The sequence below is a fragment of the Musca domestica genome, unplaced genomic scaffold (genome assembly GCF_030504385.1).
Source record: "Musca domestica strain aabys unplaced genomic scaffold, Musca_domestica.polishedcontigs.V.1.1 43, whole genome shotgun sequence".
Lineage (NCBI taxonomy): Eukaryota > Metazoa > Arthropoda > Insecta > Diptera > Muscidae > Musca > Musca domestica.
The window spans coordinates 4,809,823-4,835,889 of record NW_026712332.1 but is presented as its reverse complement, the minus strand read 5'-3'; the positions used below and the strand labels follow the sequence as shown (position 1 = coordinate 4,835,889).

Below are 26,067 nucleotides of genomic sequence, written 5' to 3'. Positions count from 1 at the left end.
CCATTATTTGCTGTATTTAGGCTACTTTGTGAGTAGAGAACCATCTTACAGAAAAATGTCAACATACGTAAATATTTTGGTACAGTCACCATATAGTCCCCAGGCCCGCCGATCTATAGTGATGTTTACCGATTGGCGGATAACAACGCGGGTATTGTTTAATCGTTATTGAATTTTACCATGAACAAGAACAGAGACTTTTTGGAGACTCTAATGCGCAATTTGAGATGCTATGGTAATGGGTGTAAAAGCGTAATTAACTTTGACTATTTAGAAATTATTTTGCCCTCCTTCCATAGTTATTTATTTCTATTTAGTCGAATCAATATTTATATTAAAATTTGTTCACCTTTATGAGCTAGATTTGTGAAATATTATGCTATGCAAAATTTGCATTAAAGACTAAAACTACGGGCCGGCAACGCGGACCGGGCCAGCTAGTATATATATATATATATATATATATATATATATATATATATATATATATATATATATATATATATATATATATATATATGGTTACCAAAAATTTTGTATGCAGGTCTACGTCTTCGTAAAGCCCCCATATAACTGTACCTCCAGCAACATTATACACCGGAATCGCTTCAAATGTCGTATTGAAAGATTTTAATGGGTACTACAACTTATGGCAAAAAATTCGTATGCAGGTCCACGTCTTCTTATAGTCCCCATATAACGATTTTCATTAAAGTGGTAGTTTTCGGATTTTGCCGCTTCTGTGAAGAAATCGATAAGACTATTACTGTAGTCCACGAGACGATTAGACGGTTAAACTAAATATGTAAAAAAAAAAAAAAATCAAATAAAATTCGAATTAAAAATTGAGAAAATCGAATTACAAATGAAATCATTCAAAATTAAAATGGAGTGTGACAAAAAAAATCGAATTACAATTAAAACGATACGAATAACAAATGGAAAGCATTTTTCAAATTTCAAATAAAATTTTTCGAATTACATCTTAAAAAGGTGTAGTTATTTTTAAACTCACTATTTTGCCACAAAAGGGTAGATTTTTTCATACAAGAGTTGTGATACAAATTTTCTAATCCAAATTTAAATATTTTTTAAACAACTTTTATACGATTGAAAAAATCTTACACACAAATGTTAATTTAAAAAAATAAAATATTAGAGTTGACCTACCTTGATTTTTTATATGTATGACTCAACCCATGGTACAATTCCCAAGGTAATCTCATGCGATCATACAATTACAATTTTTTTATTTTATGCCCCTTTATTGTCAATTTTTTATTTTGTAACCTTCACCTTAGGATAAAGGACACATTTTTATATAAAAGTATCTGAATTCAAACGTGTTCCACTTTAAACTCCATATACCAGTAAGACCGTTTAGATAATGCAGTTAAACTTATCGAACATCATAAAGTGAGTGAGGCCGTTATATGGGCCATACCTAAACGGGACCTCTATAGACAATTTTATACTTTAAGGATTGTCATCTATCAAATCTTCTAAAATATCAAATATGAAACAATTATGTGGGTAAATGTGACTAAGATTATTAAAATATCGAATATTGATGGGTATCGTTATATGTGCTCGGAACTAAATATTCAATGTTCTGCCACACCGGGATAGTACTTCCTCATAAATACAATTTTTTCTACCTGTTTTAATTGTACTATTAAATCAGGTCTGTTCCAGAACTTTTTATTTCATTCACCGATTTTTCCTTTATGATATCGAAAAAAATTGCAAAACTAGTACATTCTTCCACGTTCTGGAACACAGCAATCATAAATATTCGTGTATATTTTTTCCTACCACTCTTTTTCGAATGTTAAATACGGGTTCTTTATTCACCCATTTCGTCTCCTTGAGAAAAAATTAATCTATAAAGAAAATAGTCCGAGTTTTTGGTATTTTTTATAAATATTTTTATTAAAAGAATTCATCACTAAATGCATTAGTTTTTTATGCACATAGAAAAAATCGAATGTGTTTTATTTAAAATTACCGAACAAAGAGAAATGCGAACAATGTTTGTCTAAACATGATATTAATAAGCACAAAATGGTTGGCAACATGTCGATCTCATTAAACATAAGACGATGGCAACTTTAAATGTTTTGAAATTTGACAACTCTCTCGAGTAGTCGAAAATCGACTCAGTTGTCCCTAGATCCCTCATAAATTCCAAAAATAGACGATAACATAAACAAATTCCACAGCATAAACATTTGGGATATTCTAAATGTTAAAGAAACAGAAGACAACGAAAAGATACTGTTTAAATTATAATATTATTTCATCAATGGTGGCCAGTACAATATTATTGCAAAACCTACATACACACCATTAGTGGGTTGCGAGCTTGTTTGTCCAGTTGATACCTGTGGCTAGAAATTGAATTGTATCTACCTTGAAGAAGATTGTAAATGTGTGCGTTATTAAAGAGATATACCTTAACAAGCAGTTTGCTTTCGGCATAAGCTCCACATGAAAGTGGATACGACTACCCGCTAACGAGGTAACAAGACACAAATAATCAGTTTGGTGTGTATTCAATAGCAGACATTTTGGAAGATTCAGAACATCGTTAGCTAAACCAGTTACCCTTACTGAGCACGAGAAGGATAGTTGTAGCTTTTGATAACTTGTTTTGGGCATTTAGTATCTAATCGGAGTTCATGCAACATGTTGATCGAATTACTATGCTGAGTAGTTAATACCAGATTTTTTTTAGTGGAAAAAGTCGCACAAAGGCAAATATAAATATGAGCAAATGTACAGTGAGTGCAATAATTTTGTTCGCGATCGGAGTCCACCTGACGATGGCAGTAAACGAATTCGGTGTACGCCAGTGTGAACCAATACGTATTGAACTGTGTCGAAACATTGGTTATAATGAAACTTCAATGCCAAACTTGGCTGGCAATGAAGTCCAGAACGATGCCGAATACACGTTACAATCATTCGCCCCTCTAATTGAGTATGTATGTAGTACACAGTTGAAGCTATTCCTCTGCGCCACTTATGTGCCAATGTGCACTTTACAAACGCCAGTACCAATCGGACCATGCAGAAGCCTTTGCGAAAGTGTTCGCTCTCGCTGCGACCCCGTTCTTCAAGGATTTGGATACCTCTGGCCTCCAGCATTGGATTGTAACAGATTTCCAAAACAAAATAATCAAGAAACTATGTGTATGGAAGGCCCCGGAGAGTCAGCGGAAACATTACCAATAGGAGAATCTCTTACGCCTGTAAAATCTCCACCTCACCAGACAATGGTAACAACAATTCCCACTTTAGAATGTCCCGGACATTCAAAACTGTATGTAAAATTGCCTCGATCTTGGCGCTGTGCGCCTTTATGCGAAGCAAGTATTTTATTCAATGCCAATGATAAACATATTGCCGAAATTTGGACCAGTACTTGGACATATGTAGCACTGGGTCTTGGTCTCTTAACGGTTTTATGCATTTTGGTTTCTGATACCGAAACAACCAAAACAAATGACGCAAAAAATACACAGGTGTTGAGGCCTTTGATGTGGTGTCACATTATGGTTGTAATAGGATGGACAGTGCGTTTTGTGGCTGGGCGTAATGCTACATCGTGTGGATATGATCCACAGTTGCCGAATGTTTCTTTATTGCTAGTTGATGGGTTATCTAATGGGCCTTGTGCTGCAACATTTCTTCTGCGGTATTACTTTGGGATGGCTGCGGCAGCATGGTGAGTAAAGTTATGCACCCAAATAAAGGTATTTTAAAAACTTTTTTTGGTAAAACAATGGTTTTTTCTGATTGCATTTCAATTCATTTGGTGTAACTATGGTATTAAGGCATTCAAATGTAACTATGTAACTGTGAAATTAAGACATTCTGCCATAGAGCGATTCATATTAAAAATTAAAAATTTATTGGATGGTAGAAGCAAAACTACAACAAATACAAATAATATTGTAAGCGATGCTAGTGTAGGATTTATTTGTACAAGACTCTGAACAAAAAAAATATGTTTTCACTTTCATTACATTCATTACATTACAAAATTGTACATATTTGGAAATCTATATATATAAAAGGAAGTTGTGTTAGTTACTACGCTTATAACTTAAGAACCGCTGGACAGATTTTCACGATTCAAACAAATTCGGAATTGTCTCTTTTCCGAAAAGGATAATATCCAAAAAAATCGCGTAAAAATGTGATATATTAACATTTTCATTTTGACTTTTGAATTGTACAATAGTAATGTTTTATTTTGCATGATTTTTTTCCATTTTGACTTACTTTTTTCTAATGTACATTTGTAGTGTTTTTTATATTTTATTTTTGAATTCGAATATTAATACCAATTTATTTAATTGACTTGATTTCTTGAGAACTGAAATTGATGGCGGGTTACATGGAAGTGTAGTACCGAATTATGCGGTGGCGAAACGGAATAGAGGATATCGAAATAATTAAACGCGGTCACACCAAAGTTAAAAGATAATTACTTTTTCAAAATCGCTAAAAACTCACGAAAAAGAGATCTCATTGCACAAATTCTGAAATCGGGAAAAAATCGAAAAAAAATTTTTTTTTCAATGGAATCGATTTTTAAAATAATAGTACATTCTATTGACAAACTTTGTAAGGACCTTTAAACATTTGCTGTAAAAAATCGGCTAACAAGTTGAATATTTTTACAATTTGTTATTCTTTTTTTGTCAATTTTTTTTTTCAATTTGTATTATCATATTGAATTCAGTTGATTTTTTGTGAACAAAATGAAGAATAATTTTTCACTATACAATTTTTCACCAAAATAAGTGCGAAATAGAATGTAAACTGACATCTACCTTTCAACTCCAGGGCCTATATCGTGGTTCAGCTGGAAGATGCGAACACATTTAAATAATCAAAATGACCGAAAAAGCCTAATGGGCCTCATCTCAAAGCGTGAACATACCTTTTTTATGTGACAATAATCCGTCCAATGAGAGCTCAAAATGCAAAATTCTTTGGGAGTACAATCAGGAAAATACCAAAAATAGTAGAGCGAATGGGACTTTGGGACTTCCCAAACATTCAAGATACCTTAAATCGCTTTTGCAGGTCATGATATAGATCATAACTCACGGATAAGGGTACAACCCGATTTTATATTTATATAACCATCGTATGATTCAAGCTATTTTGGGGTCTTAGTCCCTTTTTATTTTTTGGCCCTTATTAGGCATCTTTGTGTCTAAGGGGGTACAGAACCTCTTCGCATAAAATTTGAAATTTTTAGAGTAGGGCCCATATTGGTCTTGAACACATTCATCAATTGATTTGGCTAAAAAATTTTGTTATGCTACCCTGGGGAAGGGAACCATCATACAGATAATTGCCACATAGGAATTATTTAAGTAAAGTCTCCACATTGGAGTATCCCCAAGTCCACTTTCACACCTAATGTGTGGTCAGAAAGGAAAATTTTGTATTCTATTGAATTTGTAACTCCCAAGAGAATATTGGTTGGGAACGTAGATTTGGAATGTACATCTATATGAAATAAATTGTGGGAACATGAACAAATTACAAATATAAGAAAGTAGTACGGGACTGAATATTTGTTGAATCGACATTGAATTATACTATGATGAAAAATATGGACTTTATGGGGTCTCCAATTTACAATTTAAATGGAAAATAAAAAAATTCCCATCTTACGGTAATGGGTGTGAAATACCTATAATTTTGAGTTGGCCTCTATTTGCCATTTTGGATTATAAGGGGTAGAAGAAAGTTTTCAAAGTAGGTCGATGTTTCGGAGTAGTGCCCATATAAAGGTACCTCCTGATTTTACCATATTTCAAAGGATTTGGCTAAAAATGTGTATTCGGGGGGTGAAAATCTTACACAAAAATGTCAACATATTCACAAATTTTAGAATTTTCTCCATGCAATAGTATACCCTCAAGTCCACCTTTTGGCGGACAAACAGACCGACATGGTTAGGGGGACTTATGAGGACTCTAATGCACAATCTAAGGTGCTAATGGGGTTAAAAAAGTAATTAACTTTGCCTATTCTTAAATCATTTAGCCCTCAATTATGAGGTGTACAAAATACAGTAAATTCCAAATTGCTTCTCATTTGACTGTAAAATTTTGCTACGATTTTTACCATACTAAAAATTAATTTGATCCCTTACATGGGGATAAGATTCATATATACTTTTTAATAGATTTGTATAGCACATCCACACATTTGAAGCACACGGTTTAAATATTGAAGTCCACGGCTTATAAATGGGTACAGATATTTTAAAACACTTTTAATCGACCAGTACGCAAACACTTACATCAGTCATATCTGTGAATAATTATTCTTTTAAAAATATGCATAATAAACAAAAACTACGGGCCGGCAACGCGGACCGGGCCAGCTAGTTATAAATATAAGAAAGTAGCACGGGACCGAATATTTGTTGAATCGTCATTGAATTATACTATGATGAAAAATATGGACTTTATGGCGTCTCCAATTTACAATTTAAATGACAAATAAAATTAGTTCTCATCTTACGGTAATTGGAGTAAAATAGTAATTATATTTGATTATCCTGAAATCAGTCTGCCCTCAATTATGAGATGGATAAAATTATTTTTATTTATTTAAATCACGTGATTTTTTTTCAGTTTGACATGCTATGTTGTTCTGCTATATTTTCGATTTGGCCTCTATTTGTCATCTTGGATTATAAGGGGTGAAGAAAGTTTTCAATGTAGGTCGATGTTTCGCAGTAGTGCCCATATGAAGGTACTTCCTGATTTTACCTTATTTCAAAGGATTTGGCTAAAAATGTGTATTTGGGGGGGGGGGGGGGGGGGGTGGGGTTTTGAAAATCGTACACAAAAATTTCAACATATCTTCAAATTTTAGAATTTTCTCCATGTAATAGTACCCCCACAAGTCCACCTTTTGGCGGACTTATGAGAACTCTAATGCACAATCTGAGGTGTTAATGGGTTTAAAAAAGTAATTAACTTTGGCTATTCTTAAATCATTCAGCCCTCAATTATGAGGTGTAAAAAATACAGTAAATTCCAAATTACTGCTCATTTGACTAAAAACTAAAAATTAATCGACCAGTACATGAACACTTATAACAGTCATATCTTTGAATAATTATGCTTTGACAAATATGCATAATAGACTAAAACTACGGGCCGGCAACGCGGACAGGGTCAGCTAGTTGGTGTATAAAATACAACATGCAGAAAAAAATATTTTTAAAAATTTTAGAACAGTGTTGGCATTTTTGTTCGGGTTACCCGAGTATTTTGTTTTTGCAAAGCTTAATCCCATTATTCTGTCTATTTATTAGTGGAAAAGAATGGTAAACCAGGGGTAAGACAGGGTTTAAAGACTTTTATATCCTTCCTCTCAACGTTTAATTTGACAAAATTTGCAACAACTCAATGTATCGCTAGGAAACCTAGAAAACTCAACATCCCTTTGAAATAGAAATCAAAATATACACATTTATAAGATATTCTAAAATTTGGAAGTTTAGAAAACAAAATATACGACAATATAATGCGGTGTCGCTCATGGTACAATGAAATCTAGGTAGGGCACTGTTACAAATCGATTTCAATTTTTTATTTGCCTTTCTTAACATGTCAAATTAAGTTACGTGTGTGTGTGTTCTTTTCAATAATTTAGTTAATTTACATAGAATATAGTAAAAAAGATTAAAATTCAGTTGTAATCCAAATATATATTAAAATGTATGTATGGACAAAATTTACACTTTATGTAGTAAATCAATCTTTAGAGAAATATAGAAGATGATTTTGAAAAGAAATGTTGACCTTAAATCAATTTTCGCGTGTTGTTTGTTTATTAAAAATCAATTCAACAAGTTGTTTTGTCAATTTGATACAAAACGACTTTTAGCATCTGTTATGATAGTAATTCTGACATGACAATCCATACAGGTCAGTCTCTTTACTTGCAAAATTTTGCCAATTTAGCCTACCTTTTCATTATTGTACCATGGTGTTGCTTATTCTTTCTATTTATTATTCGCACTATCGACGTTGCTGTCTTATAAGGTATAATAATGATTTTGTCTATTACCATGGAAAAGTTCTTCACATTGCACTGTAGTGAAATTTTATTTTAACAAAAAATATGTGCTTGACTTATACCAAATATGGAAACCTAAACACAAAATGTCGGATGGAATTTGACACTGACACCGTCTAATAATTATGTTATGATGGTGGGTGTAGGACAAAAAACAACAATAATACAATAAACATTTACTGTGCTGCACTGACATGTTAACATAGTGATTCGTTTTAATTAAATTCGAAATTTATTGGACTGTCATATTCAGGTCTCAATTATACGCTTAATGAGAAATTCAATTTTTTTTTTTTTTTTGTTAAATTGTATCGAAAAAATTGCAAAACTAGTAGATTAGTAGACTAATTTTGACAGTTTTATTAGTTTTCTGTTTCAGTTCTTTCTAGCAAACCAGATCTCTCAGTGTGTACATATAGTATTTATAACCATTAAAAAGGTACGGGAACATGACAATATATTGCAAATTTTTGCTAGTTTATTTAATAAAAATAATGTAATGTCAAATGTTTTAAAAATTGTCTCAATACGCGGAAAGTACAATAGCATGGCATAAGATAGTATGTCAAATAAAATGTCTCACCAGGGGCTCGACAAGTATTAAGTATCCACATTGTTGCTATATCGAAAGGTTTTCGAAAACGGCGATACCTGGGAATAAGACAATAGTACCGAAATGAATAATATTTCCGGGAGCTCTCAAAATAAAAAACAAAAACATTTACACAATGTTTGTACATAATTAAGATTTTCAGGGAACATGCTTAAATTTTGCAGTTTGTGAACAGACCAAAAAACAAAAAAAAAAAACAATAATAATAACTCATATTGTTATACCCTACAACACTATGTGTTGGGGATATTATAAGTTTGATTGGGCCAAAAATTATGTAACACCACGAAATATTGATTTCCCACATAGGAAAGTATATATGGATCTTCCTATCTCGCCGAGCTGAGTCGATCTAGCTATGTATGTTCGTCCGTCCGTCTGTCCGTCAGTCCATGTCAATTTGTAATCACTCTACAGGTCGCAATTATGGCCCGATCTTCACGAAATTTAGAATGGGGGTGGGGCTAAGGTCAGAATAGAACCCTATTGCTTTTGGAGATGATCGCCAAATGTTTAGGGGTTGAAATGGACCAAATACTGAAAAAATGTCGGATTTTGCAGTAGCTATACAGGTCGCAATTATAGACCAATCGACGCGGAATTTCGCATGTAGCTAGAGTTTAGGGCGGGGAAGAAGCCTTTCAATTTGGGTGCTCATCGGATAATATTTAGCGGGTAAAATAGACCATATCTTTTTTGTTGAAAAAATTCAAAATTTTTCATTAAACCGCGAATATTTTAAATCCTGGCGAAATCACAAAGCCATGACAAGGTTACTTCTGATCTTTACATTGATGTTAAGATCCAAAAAATCGAATATATAGCAAATATATGCGATATATATGTCTATCAAAGAAGATATGCTTGAAAGATCTCATATACATATGTCGAGAACGGCTGAACTGATTTCGACAGTTCTCATTAATTCAGAATGGCCTCTTGGCAGGAAAGGAAAAACGTCTTAAAACGCATACAAATATCTCTCTAAGGATGAAAATATTGATTTTGTAATATTTTCTCATATTTTTTCCATTTTGTCATATTTTTGGCATATTTTCATTTTGAATTAAACATTTGGTAATATTTCTACAGCTAACAAAACTAAGTAGTTAGGATATCAAGATATCATATACAGATCGCATTTATGGCCCGATCCTTACGAAATTTTGCATGGGGATAAGATGAGGGTCTACTCTTTTTGGAGATTATCGCCATATATTTAGGGGTTGAAATGGACCAAAAAACTGCAAAATTGTCAGCAGGTCGTAATTATCGCCCGATCCTCACGCACATTTGAATGGGGGTTACCGGACATTGCAAAAGCCAAGCAGTTTTGGATGGCCATCCAAAAATATTCAATGTGTAAAGGAGTTTGCCAACTTTTGTAGACAAAATACGAAAATGTCCATTCTAGTGACTTTTTGGAGAATTCACAAATACGGGAAAGACGCACTTCTGACTATTTTTTTAACGCTGATTTCGTTGAAGAATGTAGTCAAATGTCTGTATCTCATATAGATGCGTTTCAGTCAAAAACCAATAATAAATGTTAATCTTTTGCCACTTCTGAGAGATTATAGGTCTTTGGGAAATATTGGTTCCAGATGTAGGAAGACCATTTAAGTGCAACATCTACCAATAAATTGGAAATGAGCAAATTAGTTTAAGTTGCTTTTATTCGAAAATTAGTGAACGAAACCTGATGGTTTTCTTTTATTATTTGTCACAATATCTTGTGGAATTCTTTCGAGTATCTTGCCTATATAAACTGTATCGTTTATTATAGTGTTGTAGGGTATTCAACGGTCGGCCCCGCTCGACTGTAGCCTTTGCTTACTTGTTGCATATACTTTTGGTTAACGATTGTTTGGCTTAAAATCATTAAAACTGTTGAAGCTTTTGTTTTATAACTTTTACTAGCTGGCCCGGTCCGCGTTGCCGGCCCGTAATTTTAGTCTTTAATGCTTATTTTAAAACATAATAAATCACAGATCTGACTTATGTAAGCGACACAATTTTTATTATACTTAATTACTCTAAATAAATTTTAAATAGAAATAAATATTTGACGATTAAACAAATGTTCGGCCCCTGTTTCTTTCTAATATTTGTAATTGTTGTCATGTTCCTGCCACAATTTCTGACTGAATGAGTCCCAATTTGACATTTCGGAGTTTATTTCATATAGACGTACATCCCACATCTGAGTTCCCAACCAAATTTCTCTTGAGGATTGCAAATTCAATAGGATACAAAATGCAATAGTGGTTAGGAAAGTGGAATTGGATGTACACATAATGTGGGGACTATACTTAAATAAATGCCTACGTGGAGATGGTGCTCTACCATCTGGTCAAAACCAAGATGTGCCCTACTCCGAAAATTTTATGCTAAGAGGTTTTCTACTCCCTTAGAAACAAAGATGCCAAATAAGGGCCATAAAAAAAATAAATAAGTAGCCAAGACCACGAAGATAGCTTAAATCATATGATGGTTATACAAAACGTGATCAGTTTTGCAAGGTTGGTTTCTTCCCAAATTACCAACATTTCCCGAAATTAGTATGAAATATGGTAAAAAAGTAAAATATACTTGAAACACGGGTTGTACCCTTATCCGGGGTTATGACCCATATCATGACCTACAAAAGCGATTAAGTCCCAATGAATTTTGCATTTTGATCAGGTCCACGTTTTGAAATGAGCCCCATAACGCTTGGTCATTTTTGTTTGTTTAAATGTACTCTTCCAGTCGAAAGCTAAATGGCAATTTTAGACTCGAAAGATCGCCATTTAACATGGTATTGCACACTATTTCATTAGTAATTCTGAATTCAAAACAAAAAATTACACTTCTATAAAGGTTGTTAAATTGAAAAATGTCACGCCAAAAAAATTTTGTTCATTCATATTTCTATTGGTATTTTTTGACGAATTTTTATACCCTCCACCATAGTATGGAGGGTATATTAAGTTTGTCATTCCGTTTGTAACACCTCGAAATATACATTTTAGACCCCACAAAGTATATTCCTTCCTGATCAGCCTAAAATTTTTTGTCGATCTAGCAATGTCCGTCGGTCTGTAGAAATCACTCTAGCTTCCGAACGAAAATTTACTCAAATGTGTATTAAGTCTGCATGTAGGTCCACGTCTTCGTATAGCCCATATAACGGTACCTCCCGATATGCGGTATTTTGACGATTTTAGGGACATTATTTACCGGAATTGTTTAAAATTTGGCAATTGAAGTTCGTAATTGATACTACAGTCTATGACAGAAAATTGTGTCAAGTTAAAAGTAGTAGTAGATACCTTTTGTTGCATACATGTGAAAATATACGATTACATGCAACCCGGATACAACCCTGAATTTTTAAAAATGTAAAAAAAGTTGAAGATACGAAGCCAACCTGACAAGGCGTACTAGTTTAAGCTCGTATAATTGATTTTAATAAACGTTTGTGAATTCTTAATTTAATATAAAAACGGTCGTTGTATTTCATTTGAGTATACGGAAACCAACAGACTTCAATCGATCACTTGACATTTTTCTCAGAAGTGGGATACGACAAGTCTTATTGGAAGAAGCGTCTACCAACAAGAAATATGGAGAATTTGCACAAATGCACGGTTAAGCAGTTGCAAGCGAAATGCAGAGAAATTGGTGTTTCTCAAAGTGGTAACAAAAAGCAATTGATCGAACGACTTGAAGTCAACAACGAAAGCGAGCTGCACGGATTCGCATCTCCTCATGATATGCAGGAGCGAATTTCGCATTTGGAAGATATGGTAACTGAATTGCGTTCATCTATGGAGCAACGTGGACAATCAGAATTTGAGCCGAACAACGCATCATCCCCTTTGAACACGTTTTCGACACCGGATGGTAATATGTCCCTGCAAGGCACACGGCCTAGCTTGCCAAACGTGGCAAACGTTGTGACAATATTACCGGAATCACGTTCGATTCCATCGTATGTTCAAACGAATACTTCTTTTGGTGCATTTCAGACTACGTCAACAATTCCAACGGTCCACACGTGTGCTTCTGCTGGTTTACCAACGTTTACACCTTCATTGCACGGACATGCTCAACTTCCACGAAATACAACGCAAAATGTAGCGACGTCATGCTACAACGTACCAACACATATAACGACACATTCGAATTTTACAACAGCAACACCGACAGGAGTGTTCACGCAGCCGAACAATGGATATGTTCAATCAACGCAGCCCTACAACGCATATCTACAACCGCCGATAGTTGCAACAAGTGTCTATTCAGCGCCGCCGCAGTCAGAAATAGTTATGCAGCCTTCACAACGTTATGTTCAGCACAACCCCTTTGGGAACGTTAAGGAAATAATTCAACTTTTGCCAGAGTTTAATCCGTCATCTGAAGAATCGATTAATCCTTCACAATTCGTGCGACGTGTGGAATTATTGAAGACAGCTTATAACTGGGACGACGCATCAGTTATATTTGCAGTGCAACAGAAAATGGCTGGCCCAGCCAAGTATTGGGTTGACTCACTGCAAGAGGTATTTCTGTCTTGGCCTCAGTTTGTTAACAAATTTCTTTTAGATTTCCCTCAAAATGTAAATGCAGCCGATGTACACATTAGAATGGCACAGACAAAACGGCAGTTCGACGAAACGCCGCAGGAATATTATTACAGAATGTATGCTATTGGAAAACGGGGCAATATAAATGAATCATCCATAGCACGGCATATAGTCAACGGAATTAATGATCAAGGATTGAAGCAGAAAATATCTAACGAGTATATTACCTGTAATCAACTTTTGAGTGACATCAACGCATACTGTAGTTATAACGAGGTAAGAAGAGTGCTGAACCCGATATCGAATAAGACGAAACGTAGCAATGAAAATAGAACTGCCCCAGAAAGGAAAAGCGATGAAAGAGTGAATAAATTCAAATGTTTTAATTGTGGTAATACTGGTCACAAAGCCGTAGACTGCCCAGATCCACAGAAGAAGAATAGATGTACGATATGCAAACGGACTTCACACGGTGCAAGTGAATGTCCAACAAAAACCCTGAACACAAATGTCAACAATATAAGGGACAGCGTAAAGTCCAACGAAATACTATGTAAACGTGTCAAAGTAAAGGACAAGGAGTTTGAGGCATTTATTGATTCGGGAAGTGATCGGAGTCTGATCAGACGAAGTTTTGCAATGATAATTGGCGAAACGGAAAATTGCAGTATGGTTTTAAATGGCTTTGCTGGTGGCAAATACGAGTGCACAAAGGTGGTTAAAGTGCCAATTGACATTGATGAGACGAGTTACGACGTGAACCTTTATGTTGTGGAAAATTCTATGATCCCGAATGATGTTCTTTTAGGTCGAGATGTTTTATGCCAAAAAGGTCGACGCACCATTATTGAAGGAGATGAGTGTTGGATGCAAAACGTAAATGCGATTAGTATCAACGAAGGCTTAACATCTGAAGAGCATAAGAAGTTGCAGTTGAACATTCAAGAAAACCGACAATGTTTTTCAGAAAAGTCAAGCGAATTGGGTAAGTGTAACTTAGTGAAGATGGAAATCGAAGTTACTACTCCAGAACCAATACGATGCAAGCCATATCGACTAGCATTTGCCAAACGTCCTATTGTGGCAAATATTGTGAAAGACTTACTGGATAACGAAATCATAAGGAAATCGAATTCTCCGTATGCATCGGGAATTGTTTTGGTCGAGAAGAGAAATGGTGAACACCGTTTATGTATAGATTATAGACAGTTGAATCGAATAACCGTACGTATAGCGCATCCTATGCCTGTACTGGATGAACAGATTGCACAACTCGCCGGAAATCGTTATTTCACCACACTCGACTTACGTATGGGTTACCACCAAATTGAAGTAGAGGAAGAATCGAAAAAGTTCACAGCTTTCGTGACTTCAGATGGTCATTATGAATTCAACCGGATGCCATTTGGTTTGGTAAACGCACCTGCAGTTTTTCAGGCAACGATGAACCGAGTTATAAGCTTTATGAAACCAGGAGAAGTTTTAGCGTATCTGGATGACGTCATAATTCCCAGTAAAACAGTCGATGAAGGTCTGGACCGAATAAAAAGATTTTTGGATATCCTTAAGAAATGTGGTCTCACGTTACGATTGGCGAAATGTTCGTTCCTAGCCGAAAAGATTTCTTATTTGGGACACATAGTTACACGTGACGGAATTTTACCTGGAGAAGAAAAAGTAAAAGCGATTAGAAATTTTAAGGTACCAACGAATGTAACAGAAGTACGACGATTCCTTGGCCTAACTAACTTCTTCCGAAAATTTGTAAAGGATTATGCAGCCATTACGAAACCTCTTGCGATGTTGACACGAAAGAGCGAAGAGAATAAATTTCGTTGGGACGTACACCATGAAAACGCATTCAGAAGTTTAATCCAAATTTTGTGTAGTGAACCAGTTTTAGCAATCTACGATATGAAAGCAGATCACGAGGTGCACACGGACGCTAGCAGTCTCGGATTAGCAGGAGTGTTATTACAGTCCGATGGTAATGGTAATTGGCAACCAGTGTTTTATTTTAGCCGCCACTGTTCTGAAACGGAATCGAAATATCACAGTTACGAGCTGGAAGTTTTAGCTGTGGTTGAAACGGTGCAGCGTTTCCGTATATATTTACTTGGAAAGCCATTCCGAATCGTCACTGATTGTGCCGCAATTACTAATGTGAAGACAACGAAGGAATTACAACCTCGAGTAGCACGATGGCTGATGAAATTACTTGAATTTGATTGTGAGTATGTACACCGACAAGGGTCACGTATGGCTCACGTTGATGCTCTCAGCCGTTCACCGGATCAGCCACAGACGGAGATTGAACCAGCAGGGTTCATAATGAATATTGATAGCGATGATTGGATTCTCACGATGCAGCTAAACGACGACCACATAAAGAATATTATGAGAGTACTGCGAAATGAATTGAAATCTGAGCAAGAGAAACAGATAAAATCTGAATACTTATTGGAAAAACATCGACTATACCGGAAAACGAAAAATGGACTACGATTGGTCATACCGAAGGCTATACGATGGCGCATAGCTAAATACTGTCATGATGATATTGGCCATTACGGGTTGGAGAAAAGCCTCTCACGAGTCGAACAAACGTTTTGGTTCCCCCGCATGAGGAAATATATGAAGGAGTACATTGCAGCGTGTGTAGAGTGTTGCTACAACAAGGCAAAAGGTGGTAAACACGAAGGAGCTCTACATTTTAGTAATGTCGAACCGCTACCATTTAGGCAAGTACATATTGATCACTTGGGACCGTTTATAAGAAGCAAGCATGGTCATACACATATAGTGGCAATCGCCGATTCCTTTACGAAATTTGTGGTTATTAAAGCTGTAAGGAATACGAAGACATTGCCCGTCATCAACGTTTTAAATGAGGTTAGTGGATACTTTGGTTTACCTCGAAGAATAATTTCGGACCGTGGGACAGCTTTTACGTCAAAAATGTTTGAGGAATATTGCGATCGAAACAATATTCAACACATTAAGAATGCCGTTCGTACACCAAGAGCCAATGGACAAGTTGAGAGGGTCAATCAACTTATCCTGTCTTATTTACGAACTACCACTGAAGAACCGAAGGATTGGGACTCGGCACTTCACGTTTTACAATGGTCAATCAATTCAACCAAAAATTCGACAACAGGTTACAGTCCGAATGAGTTGATTTTCGATTACAAGCCCACCGACTTAATACAAAACCGATTGTTAGCAGCTGTACAAGATGATGTACAAAACGAAGAAATTTCCATCAACGAAAAACGTATCATGGCCGCAGAAAACATCAAAAGCGAACGAGAACGATGGAAGAAAAGATTTGACAGCAAGCATTCGAATCCGAAATTGTATGTGGAAGGTGACTTGATCCTTATACAGAATGAACCACCAGCGACAGGTGAATCCCGGAAGTTAGAACCTAAATACAAAGGTCCATACATAATAGCACGAGTATTGGGCAACGACAGGTACCTGATAGAGGACATTCCTGGAATAAACATCACGAATAGGAAATTCTGTTCCGTATTCAGTTCCGACAAGTTGAAGAAATGGTGTGAATGTTCCCCCGAATTGGATGTTTCAAGCGAAGATGAAGCCGAGGACGACTTCAGGTCAGGAAAGGCCGAGTTGTCAAGTTAAAAGTAGTAGTAGATACCTTTTGTTGCATACATGTGAAAATATACGATTACATGCAACCCGGATACAACCCTGAATTTTTAAAAATGTAAAAAAAGTTGAAGATACGAAGCCAACCTGACAAGGCGTACTAGTTTAAGCTCGTATAATTGATTTTAATAAACGTTTGTGAATTCTTAATTTAATATAAAAACGGTCGTTGTATTTCATTTGAGTATACGGAAACCAACAGACTTCAATCGATCACTTGACAATTGTCTGTGCAGATACACGTTTTATAACCCCCGTAATACCTCATTATATTCGGTATTTTGATGATTTTTGCCTATGCAGGTCCACATCGTCAATTTTAACAGAATTTTTAACGGGTTTTATTTTTTTGAAAATTGCCCCATTTGTACCAAATGGTGGATTGTATTCAAAGATCGGCCCGACCGAATTTACATTTTTTCCCAAGATATCATTTCGAAATTGTCAAAACGTTCTTGAGTTATAAGCATATTAACTAATATTCTTTTATATGGTGAAAATAATTCTTTATTTTGTTCACAAAAAGAAAGATTGAATTTAATATGAAAAGCTAAAAAGAAAAAATTGTACATTATATAAAATTGCCAGAAAAATTAACTTGTTCGATGGTAAAATGTTTAAAGAACCTTACGATGTTAGGCCTTACTATTATTTTTAAATTCGATTCCATTGAAACAATTTTCCCTATTTTTCCAATTTTAGAATTTTTGCATTACGATAGGATTTTTTTTATTTTTTAGCGACGTTGAAAAAGAAGTTATCCTTCAACTTTGGTTTTACCGCGTTAAATTATTTTGATATCATCTATTCTGGTTCTCCACCCCATAATTGGTGTCGCTTTATACTCCCCAAAAAGACTACACATCAAATTAGAATTCAAACAAAAAACACAACAAATGTACATTCGAAAATCTTAAGTCAAAATGGAAAAAATCATGCAAAATAAAACATTACTATTGTACATTTCAAAAGTCAAAATGAAAATTTTGAAATCTTTCATTTTTACACGATTTTTTTGGATTGTATCCTTTTCGCCCAAAAAAAATCAAACAACTTGTTGCATTTATTTTGAATAAATAATTGAAAACCGCGATAAAAATACCGCTATATTTAATAGTGAAATTTTATGTTCAAAATATCAAATATTTAGAAAAGATCGTGTTTGTAAAAAAGGTGGTGGCGTCCTTATTGCAGTTGATACCAAATATACCACTAATTTAATTGATCTAAATGATTTTCTTGATATAGAATTTGTTGGTGTTTCCATTGAATTGGGCATATCTAAATTGTTTGTAACTTGCTCTTATATTGACATTTATAATCAGCCTTTATCAGCAATAAATTTAATCACTGAAAAAATGAAAGATTCCGATCGCATTCTGATCCTTGGTGATTTTAATATGCCCTCCATTAGGTGGCTTCCAATGCCAGATTCTGAAGCTTTGATTCCTTTGCCATCCGAAATGAACAGTACCCAGTATACATTTGATGTTATAAATAGTTTGTGTGACTTAAATCTTTATCAAATAAACAGTGTGAAAAATTCCCTCGGTAAAATTCTTGATTTGGCGTTTGTAAATATAACACAGAATTTTGATATATTCAGAATTCCACCAATATGCACTCCTGAAGATATATACCATCCAACTTTATTTATATCCATGACTCACAGTTATGTAATTGAAGAAAGTCAGTCCGACTCATTTAAAACTGTCCTTAATTACAAAAAAACTAATTTTCGAAAATTTAATACCCTCATTTCCTCCGTAAATTGGGCTTCTGTGTGCCTGTGTAACAGCCATAAAGATTTAGAATATGTAATTGATAAATTTTATGATATTTTAAATAGATTTAAACTGGAAGCACTCAGCTATGCTTCCGCCGTTCGCGGAAGCATAGCTGAGTGCTACCGGACGCGTCCACGGGTTGCGGATAGTGGGACGCCCGGTAGATATATCGGGTAGCTGCGAATCAAATAAGCAGTCGCGGACAGCTCAGCGGTTTCTAGGGGGAGAGTCTCGGACTAAATACCCGAGTGCCCGTGATCCCTGGTCTCGACGAGGCGGCACTGGCGCCCCTAAACTATCCAGTCAACGGCCTGGTCCACCGCAACGGACCCCCTAATGCTGGGGTGTTACGTAAACCGTGCCCATCAGTATTCCAAGGTTTGCAGTCAGGGTACCGACTGTATTAGAACGGTTGCCTCGTCGATACCTGGGCGCCTCGACGAGTAACAGGCTTAGCTGCCAAGTCCTTACCATGATATGGAGGCTATGTCATGGCGGACCTCGTCACCTCCAATGTCCCGATAACCTATGGAGAAAATAACTAAATAAAAAGCAACAACAAAAACACAAACACTAACCGACAACCAATCAACCACCTCTTCGGAGGTGTCGACCCAGGACATGGCCATGGACAAGATTTTAACTTCGGGCGGGGACGTGACTCTGGAAACGTACAGAGACGTAGTATGTGAAAGCATACAGCGACAGAGTGAACAGCTGTCCGCCCTTCTAGAGAAGACCACTCTAAGGCTCAGCCAAGAGAGTGTGCCCTCCGGTTTTGGGAATGACTCACCCCTCTCCGATGAGGAACTTGACGTCACCGTCATACCCTCATCTTTGAGGGGTGAGACAGCTACAAAAACTATAGAGAGCACTCAATCTGCTGCCATGGGGGGGTCAACTCTTGTGGAAGGGGTTACATCGGTATCTACCGATGCGACCAACCTCCGGATCGAGGATGGCGTCGTGGAAAGGGACACTGAAGTTCCAACCAACCGCGATGCCTCCGGATCGAAGGAGGTAAATATAAGGAAGGGTTACAAACGGTCGGTGAGGTACTGTAAGAGCTTCATCGGTCGCGAACCCTTACAAATTACAGAGAGGGAAAAAGCCCTGATTAGGGTGAACATGAAGGCAATAAGGAAGTTCGAGAAGAACCATCCGGAAGTGCCTAAATGTACACTCGAAAAGGACCTTGCCTCTCTCTTTACAGCCCCCACTAACAAGGTAAATCCGTCTGAGGATAAGCCAACTAGTGGGGCTGGGGTGAAGGGCAACACCTCTCCCGGCGGTGGAAAGACAGCTTCGGCTGTTGCACCACCAACGGAATCAAGTGTAGCCCCCACCACTTCTAACTCAGGAAAACGGAGGAACAAAAGGAAGGACGCCCCTAACGGAAATTCTGCCCCAGTGGAACCAAAGGAGGCCAAATCCTCTTCTCGGGTAACGATGAAGAGAGGACGGTCAACGGAGGAACCACATCCCGAGGCAAAGAAACCGTTAACGGGCAAACTTCCTCCTCCGCCAACTGCGGCTTCTACGCCAGCAACTGTAGCAGGTGGGGAGGTAGTGGCAAGGCCGGTGCAAGCAGCCTTAGTGGACCCTAGGTCTGCTAATGCGAAGCCTGCTACCACCAACCCACAACCTTCAAGCCAGCCATCAAGAAAGAGGAAACACTCCCAAACCCTGTACCCGGACAATCTCCGTGTAGCGGTCATCGACCGAGCTGAGCCGGAAGGCAAAATCAGTGAAAGTCGGTGGCTTCTCATTGAGGACCGTCTGAGGGAGCAGGTTTTCCTGGGGGAGGATCCTTCCAAGTTACAGTTTGGCAGTGCAACCGTCTACAAGGGAGTGAAGGTCATCTGCTGCGAAAATGAGGAGTCAAAGAACTTCCTCGTGACCGCAGTAGCTGGCCTTCAGGAACTTTGGGATGGAAGTGCACTTGCTGCTGTATCCCTGAAGGATATCCCCTGCAGGAGGATTTTAACAGCATGGGTGCCGCCGCCCTCTGTGGACCCGGCACGCGTGCTGATAATATTGGGGAAGCAGAATCCCAATCTCTGCACGGACGGCTGGCGCTTAGTTGGCTCAAGTACGGAGGGAGGGGGCCTGGTCATAAAGGTCTCTGTTGATACTGCTGGCCAGGAATACCTTCAGGCTCGTGGAGGGAAGTTGCACTTCGGCACAGGATGGATTCGGTTCCGTCTAACGTCGTCGCAGTAGGAGAAACGAAGCCACAGCTGCTTAGCATTATGCAGATTAACCTGCATCACTGCAAGGCAGCTGGGGCTGAGCTTCTCCTATCCCTCTCCAAGCTTGAAGTTGACATAGCCCTGGTCCAGGAACCTTACATTTTTAAGAATAAGGTAACTGGGCTAGGGAGTGAGCGGTACATCACCTATGCCACCTCCAATGGGGAAAAGGTTAGAACGTGTATCGTCGCAAAGAAAAACTTAAACTTAATCTTCCTTAACAATTTCAGCGGAGGAGACGCCACGGCGGTCAGACTGGAGACTAGGACGGGCAAAACACTATTCCTCGTCTCCCTGTACCTTCCCTTCGAGCACCCCGACCCACCAGGCCAAGTGGTAGAGGAGCTGGTCTCAGTACTGGGTGGAAAAGGCGGACTCATCATTGGATGTGATGCAAACGCTCACCACTCTCAATGGGGCAGTAGTAAAAAATCAGGCTTAACAATAGACTACACTAATTACTCTGTTGCTAGATCTAAATATACTTTAGAGTCTCGTAGACTGTATAATCTTTACCTAGACAAGATTAAAAATAATTTTAAATCCAATCCTACATCTTTTTATGATTTTGTTAATCTAAAACGAAAAGTTTCCTCAAAGCCCTCAGTATTGAAATATAACAATAAAGAATTTGTCACAGGCACAGATATTGCTGAATGTTTCGCAGATTTTTTTGCCACAACCTATTCCAGTACATCTTGCCAAATTAAAGATTCGTATCCTTATAAGTTGTCACAGGCTGATCAAATTTGTATGCCTTTTCTACAACGTCAGGATGTGTACAATAGTCTGCGTAGTTTAAAATCGATTAAATGTCCAGGACCGGATGGCATACCTAATATAATTCTTAAATATTGTTCAGAAACATTAGCACTTCCGTTAACTATATTGTTTAATTATTCACTGAAATTTGGTCACTTTCCTACTTTCTGGAAAAAATCTTATATTATACCTTTACATAAGTCTGGTAGTCTTACTAATGTGTCAAATTATAGACGAATTGCAAAATTAAGTGCAATACCAAAATTGTTTAAAAAATTAATTACTGCAGTAATTTCACAGAAAATTCAATCTATATTGAGTCCATATCAGCATGGTTTTCGTAGTGGTCTTTCAACTACAACAAATCTTATACAATTTACGTCAACAGTAATAAAAGGATTTGTTCAGCGTAAACAAACTGATACAATTTATACTGATTTTAGTAAAGCTTTTGATAGGGTTAACCATGAACTCCTAATATATAAAATAAATTATATGGGTTTCAATACAAACTTAGTCAAATGGATATCATCTTACTTAAAAAATAGATCACAACTAGTTTTGTTTGAAGGGTATCTATCCAAAACGATTAACGTTCCATCGGGTGTTCCGCAAGGAAGTCACCTTGGACCGGTCCTCTTTCTTTTATTTATCAACGATTTACCTAATTCCATAAATTACTCGAAATTGTTAATGTACGCAGATGATGTTAAATTATTCATTTCCCATAATTGTGATAAACGAGCCAGTTTACTTCAAAACGATTTAGATAGCCTTTTTAAATGGTGCAAGTTAAATTGTATGGCGTTAAATTTAAGCAAATGTAAGCATATATGCTTCTCCAGATCTTCTTCTCTGATATTACAATATAATATTGACGGTCATTCATTATCAACTGTAGATTCATTTGTCGATCTAGGCCTCTTGATGGATCCAAAATTAAATTTTAATAGCCATGTAATAACAATGGTAAATAAAGCAAATGGTGTTTTAGGTTTTGTTAAACGGTGGGCCAAAGAATTTTCTGATCCATATATAACAAAACAATTATTTACTTCTCTTGTTAGACCTATATTGGAATATAGTTCTGTTGTATGGGATCCTCAATATGCAATATATTCAGATAAAATAGAATCCGTGCAAAAACAATTTCTGCTATTTGCCTTACGAGGTTTACATTGGAATAGTGATTTTGTTTTGCCTTCTTATGCTAGCAGGCTAAAATTAATTAGATTGCCTACACTTAAAAGCAGACGTATTATGTTGAACTCCATGATTGTACTAAAAATATTAAATGGTTATATACCTTCAGATTTCCTAATCTCATCTATTAGAATTAATGTTCCTTTTAGATCTAGTAGATACTACCAATTATTATATACTGATTTTCACCGCACGAATTATTCAATGGGCGAACCTCTTAATAAAATGTGTGTTGACTTTAATTCTGTGTATTGTAATGTAGATTATTGTATGAGTTTAGAAGTTATTAAATCTAGAATAATTTTATTTTTAAACAATTAACATACATGTTTTATTATTTGACAAACTAGCTGATGAATTAGATTCTGTAGCTGGTTTTCAATTTCCTACTGAATTCCCATTATGATGCGGATCATGATGTGTACGCGATCCCTCCGTAAAGGGAGGTCGCCCCCTCGGTCGGCAGGGGTGGGAATGTGAGGCGTGGGAACGTTCGAAAAATAAAAAAAAACTGAATGAAAGGTCATAATATGTCATCTTTATTTGTTTATGTATGTGTTTTCTTTTCAATAACAAAAAAATTGTTCAGAAAAGATTCAAATTCGGATCTTTTCAAAATGTTTATTTCATCGTATGCATCGACAAAATCTAGAGTTTTTGTAGCGAGATAATCCTTTAGAGATATATAGAACCTGGTTTTGAAAAGAAGTGTTGACTTTTCATTCAGTTTTCGCGGTTTTCAATTATTTATTCAAAATAAATGCAACAAGTTGTTTCATTTTTTATTGTTTTGATACTAATTCTGACATTACAAGCCAAACAGGTAGACCTCTATACTTGCCATTTTTTTTAAAGTTGGCCTACCTTTTCTTCATTGTACCATGGGTATAGCATGGGTAATGTCAGAATTACTATAAAAACGAAATCTGAATGAAAGATAAAAATTTCTTTTCAAAATCATGTTCTATTTATTGGTAAAGGTTTATTTCGCTATAAAACTGTAGATTTTGTAGATGCATACGTTGCAATAAACATTTTGAAAACACTCGAATTTTAATATTTTCATATGGTATCATAGCCCTACCTTGATTTTAATGTACCTTGGGTATACCCTGTTTTGACATAAAATTGGACATTAAACTCTGACACTTGTATTACGTACAAAAACAAATTTGTATGTGGTTGTTATTACGATTGTTGTACAAAAATACTTGCTGTTACCTGTATTATTCTACCATGGTTTCTACTGAATAATAAAAAATTGAAACATTGAAATTAAAAAAAACAGGAATGTAAAATTAATAATGCAATATTTTTTTGGGAGAAAAACAATAAAAATACAATATCTTCTTTTCATATTAGTGCGTATTTCATGCATTCGTTCAAATTACTAATAAAAATAATGAATGAATTGAAAAAAGTAATCACGTTACAATGAATTGCTAAGTATACCGTATGAACGCGTTTATTCGTGAACGTAATTGTGAATACAGACAACTTAGTTCAAATCAAGGACGCTCAAATATTAATGAAAACATGGTATAAGGGTCGTACAATGAATAGAGAATGAGTCAAGTGCAGTGGCACATCCGCATTTAATATCAAAAACATGCTTTATAATTAAAAATTTACAATGAAATTAAAAATGATCAATACAAATATATATCTTTCTCATCCCTTATTACCAGGTGGGCAATTTTGTCATTGGGATGGCACCGGGATGTTCGTCGTAATAGTCCAGATTCGATGAACCAAATTTCCCCAGATGGAAATGGATATACCAATCCCATTGCAGTAAATAGCCAAGTTAAAGCGTATCGCGCCAATTTGAACAAAGTAAGCAAAAGCATTGTCACCAGTAACTTAGCTAGGTTCTTGGCTTGGGGTTTACCGGCTTTTCAAACCGCCGCTGTTATTGTTGCACGAATTATAGATGCTGATGAGCTTTTAGGTAAGTGATTATTGAACCCATTGCTAAAATTTGCATAATGTTACTTTATTCCCCAGGAGCATGTTTTGTTGGTAATCAATCGGACAAAGGTTTGCAAATTCTAGTAGCTACACCACTATTCTGTTATTGGATTTTCGGATCTATGAATTTGGCCTCGGGATTCTTAGTCCACCGGCGAAATAAAGAAATAGCAAGCAATTCAAATTCCACGCACTTGAGAATATTGCTGCAATTGAAATATAGCGTATCCGGATCATTTCTTTTTATATACTGTTTTCCTTGCGCATTACTCCTTCTGGCGGTAATATACGAGTTCGCTAATATCGATGTGTGGCTAAGCGAATCACCATATATAACACTAGATAGGAGTTTTTCAAGTCTAAATAACGAAACACCAATGTGGCCCTTTCTATCAAGAGCTTTTATGGAATTGTTGCTGGCAATAATTACATCCTCGTGGATATTAGTGCCTAAATTGTCGTCAATGTACAAAGGGCATATGACTAAACATAGTAATGCAAAAACTATGCCCATCCCGCCATTGCACAATTCTGTACATACCACAAATAATGTTAGCTGTCGTTTATCTGGCAAAACGTATAGTACTGTTTCCTATCAATCTGTACGACAATCTAAAAACAAATCGTCCAATGTGGATCAACATCAAGGTAGTGCAATAATGTTGAAACATCCCCCAAATTTCTCCGTTGGCCGAAGCAAATCTGTTCAAAAGCAATCAAGCCATTTCCCAATTAATTTACCAGATAAAAAGACAGCACATACTTTTACCATGTACCGAGATGAGACGATTCTTTAGCGATTAAATAATGGGAATCAATTGTTATATTGGATAAGTCTGTGATATGCATCAATGTATTGCCTATAACTAAAATAATTCTAGTGCTAACTATATCACGTATAAAAGTTTATGGAAACAACCAATTATGTTCATTAAGAATGGCATTACAATAAGTTTATTCTATATAAACACACTAACTAATTATATTTTTAGTTCTAGGGCAAGTGTACTTACCCATATTAGTTTTAAGAAATGTGCCATTAGTTATAAGAAATATTTATTTTAATAAATTTGAAATCAATTATATAAATTTTATTCCGAAGT

General features: G+C 36.1%; 1 protein-coding gene across 2 annotated transcripts; it reads left to right on the top strand.

Moving 5' to 3' along the window:
- The first annotated feature begins 2,139 nt into the window (after positions 1-2,139).
- On the top strand, positions 2,140-26,058 carry LOC101898966 (frizzled-4). 2 transcript variants are annotated; one of them, XM_005187786.4, is made up of 3 exons: positions 2,140-3,730; positions 24,682-24,944; positions 25,001-26,058. In XM_005187786.4, exons 1-3 carry the CDS (start codon positions 2,769-2,771, stop codon positions 25,759-25,761), a joined length of 1,986 nt encoding a protein of 661 aa, XP_005187843.2. In that variant the 5' UTR covers positions 2,140-2,768; the 3' UTR covers positions 25,762-26,058. The 2 variants fall into 2 exon arrangements, with proteins under 2 accessions (XP_005187843.2, XP_019893851.2); XM_020038292.2 differs by lacking the exon at positions 2,140-3,730 and adding an exon at positions 24,404-24,532.
- The last annotated feature ends 9 nt before the right edge of the window (positions 26,059-26,067 follow it).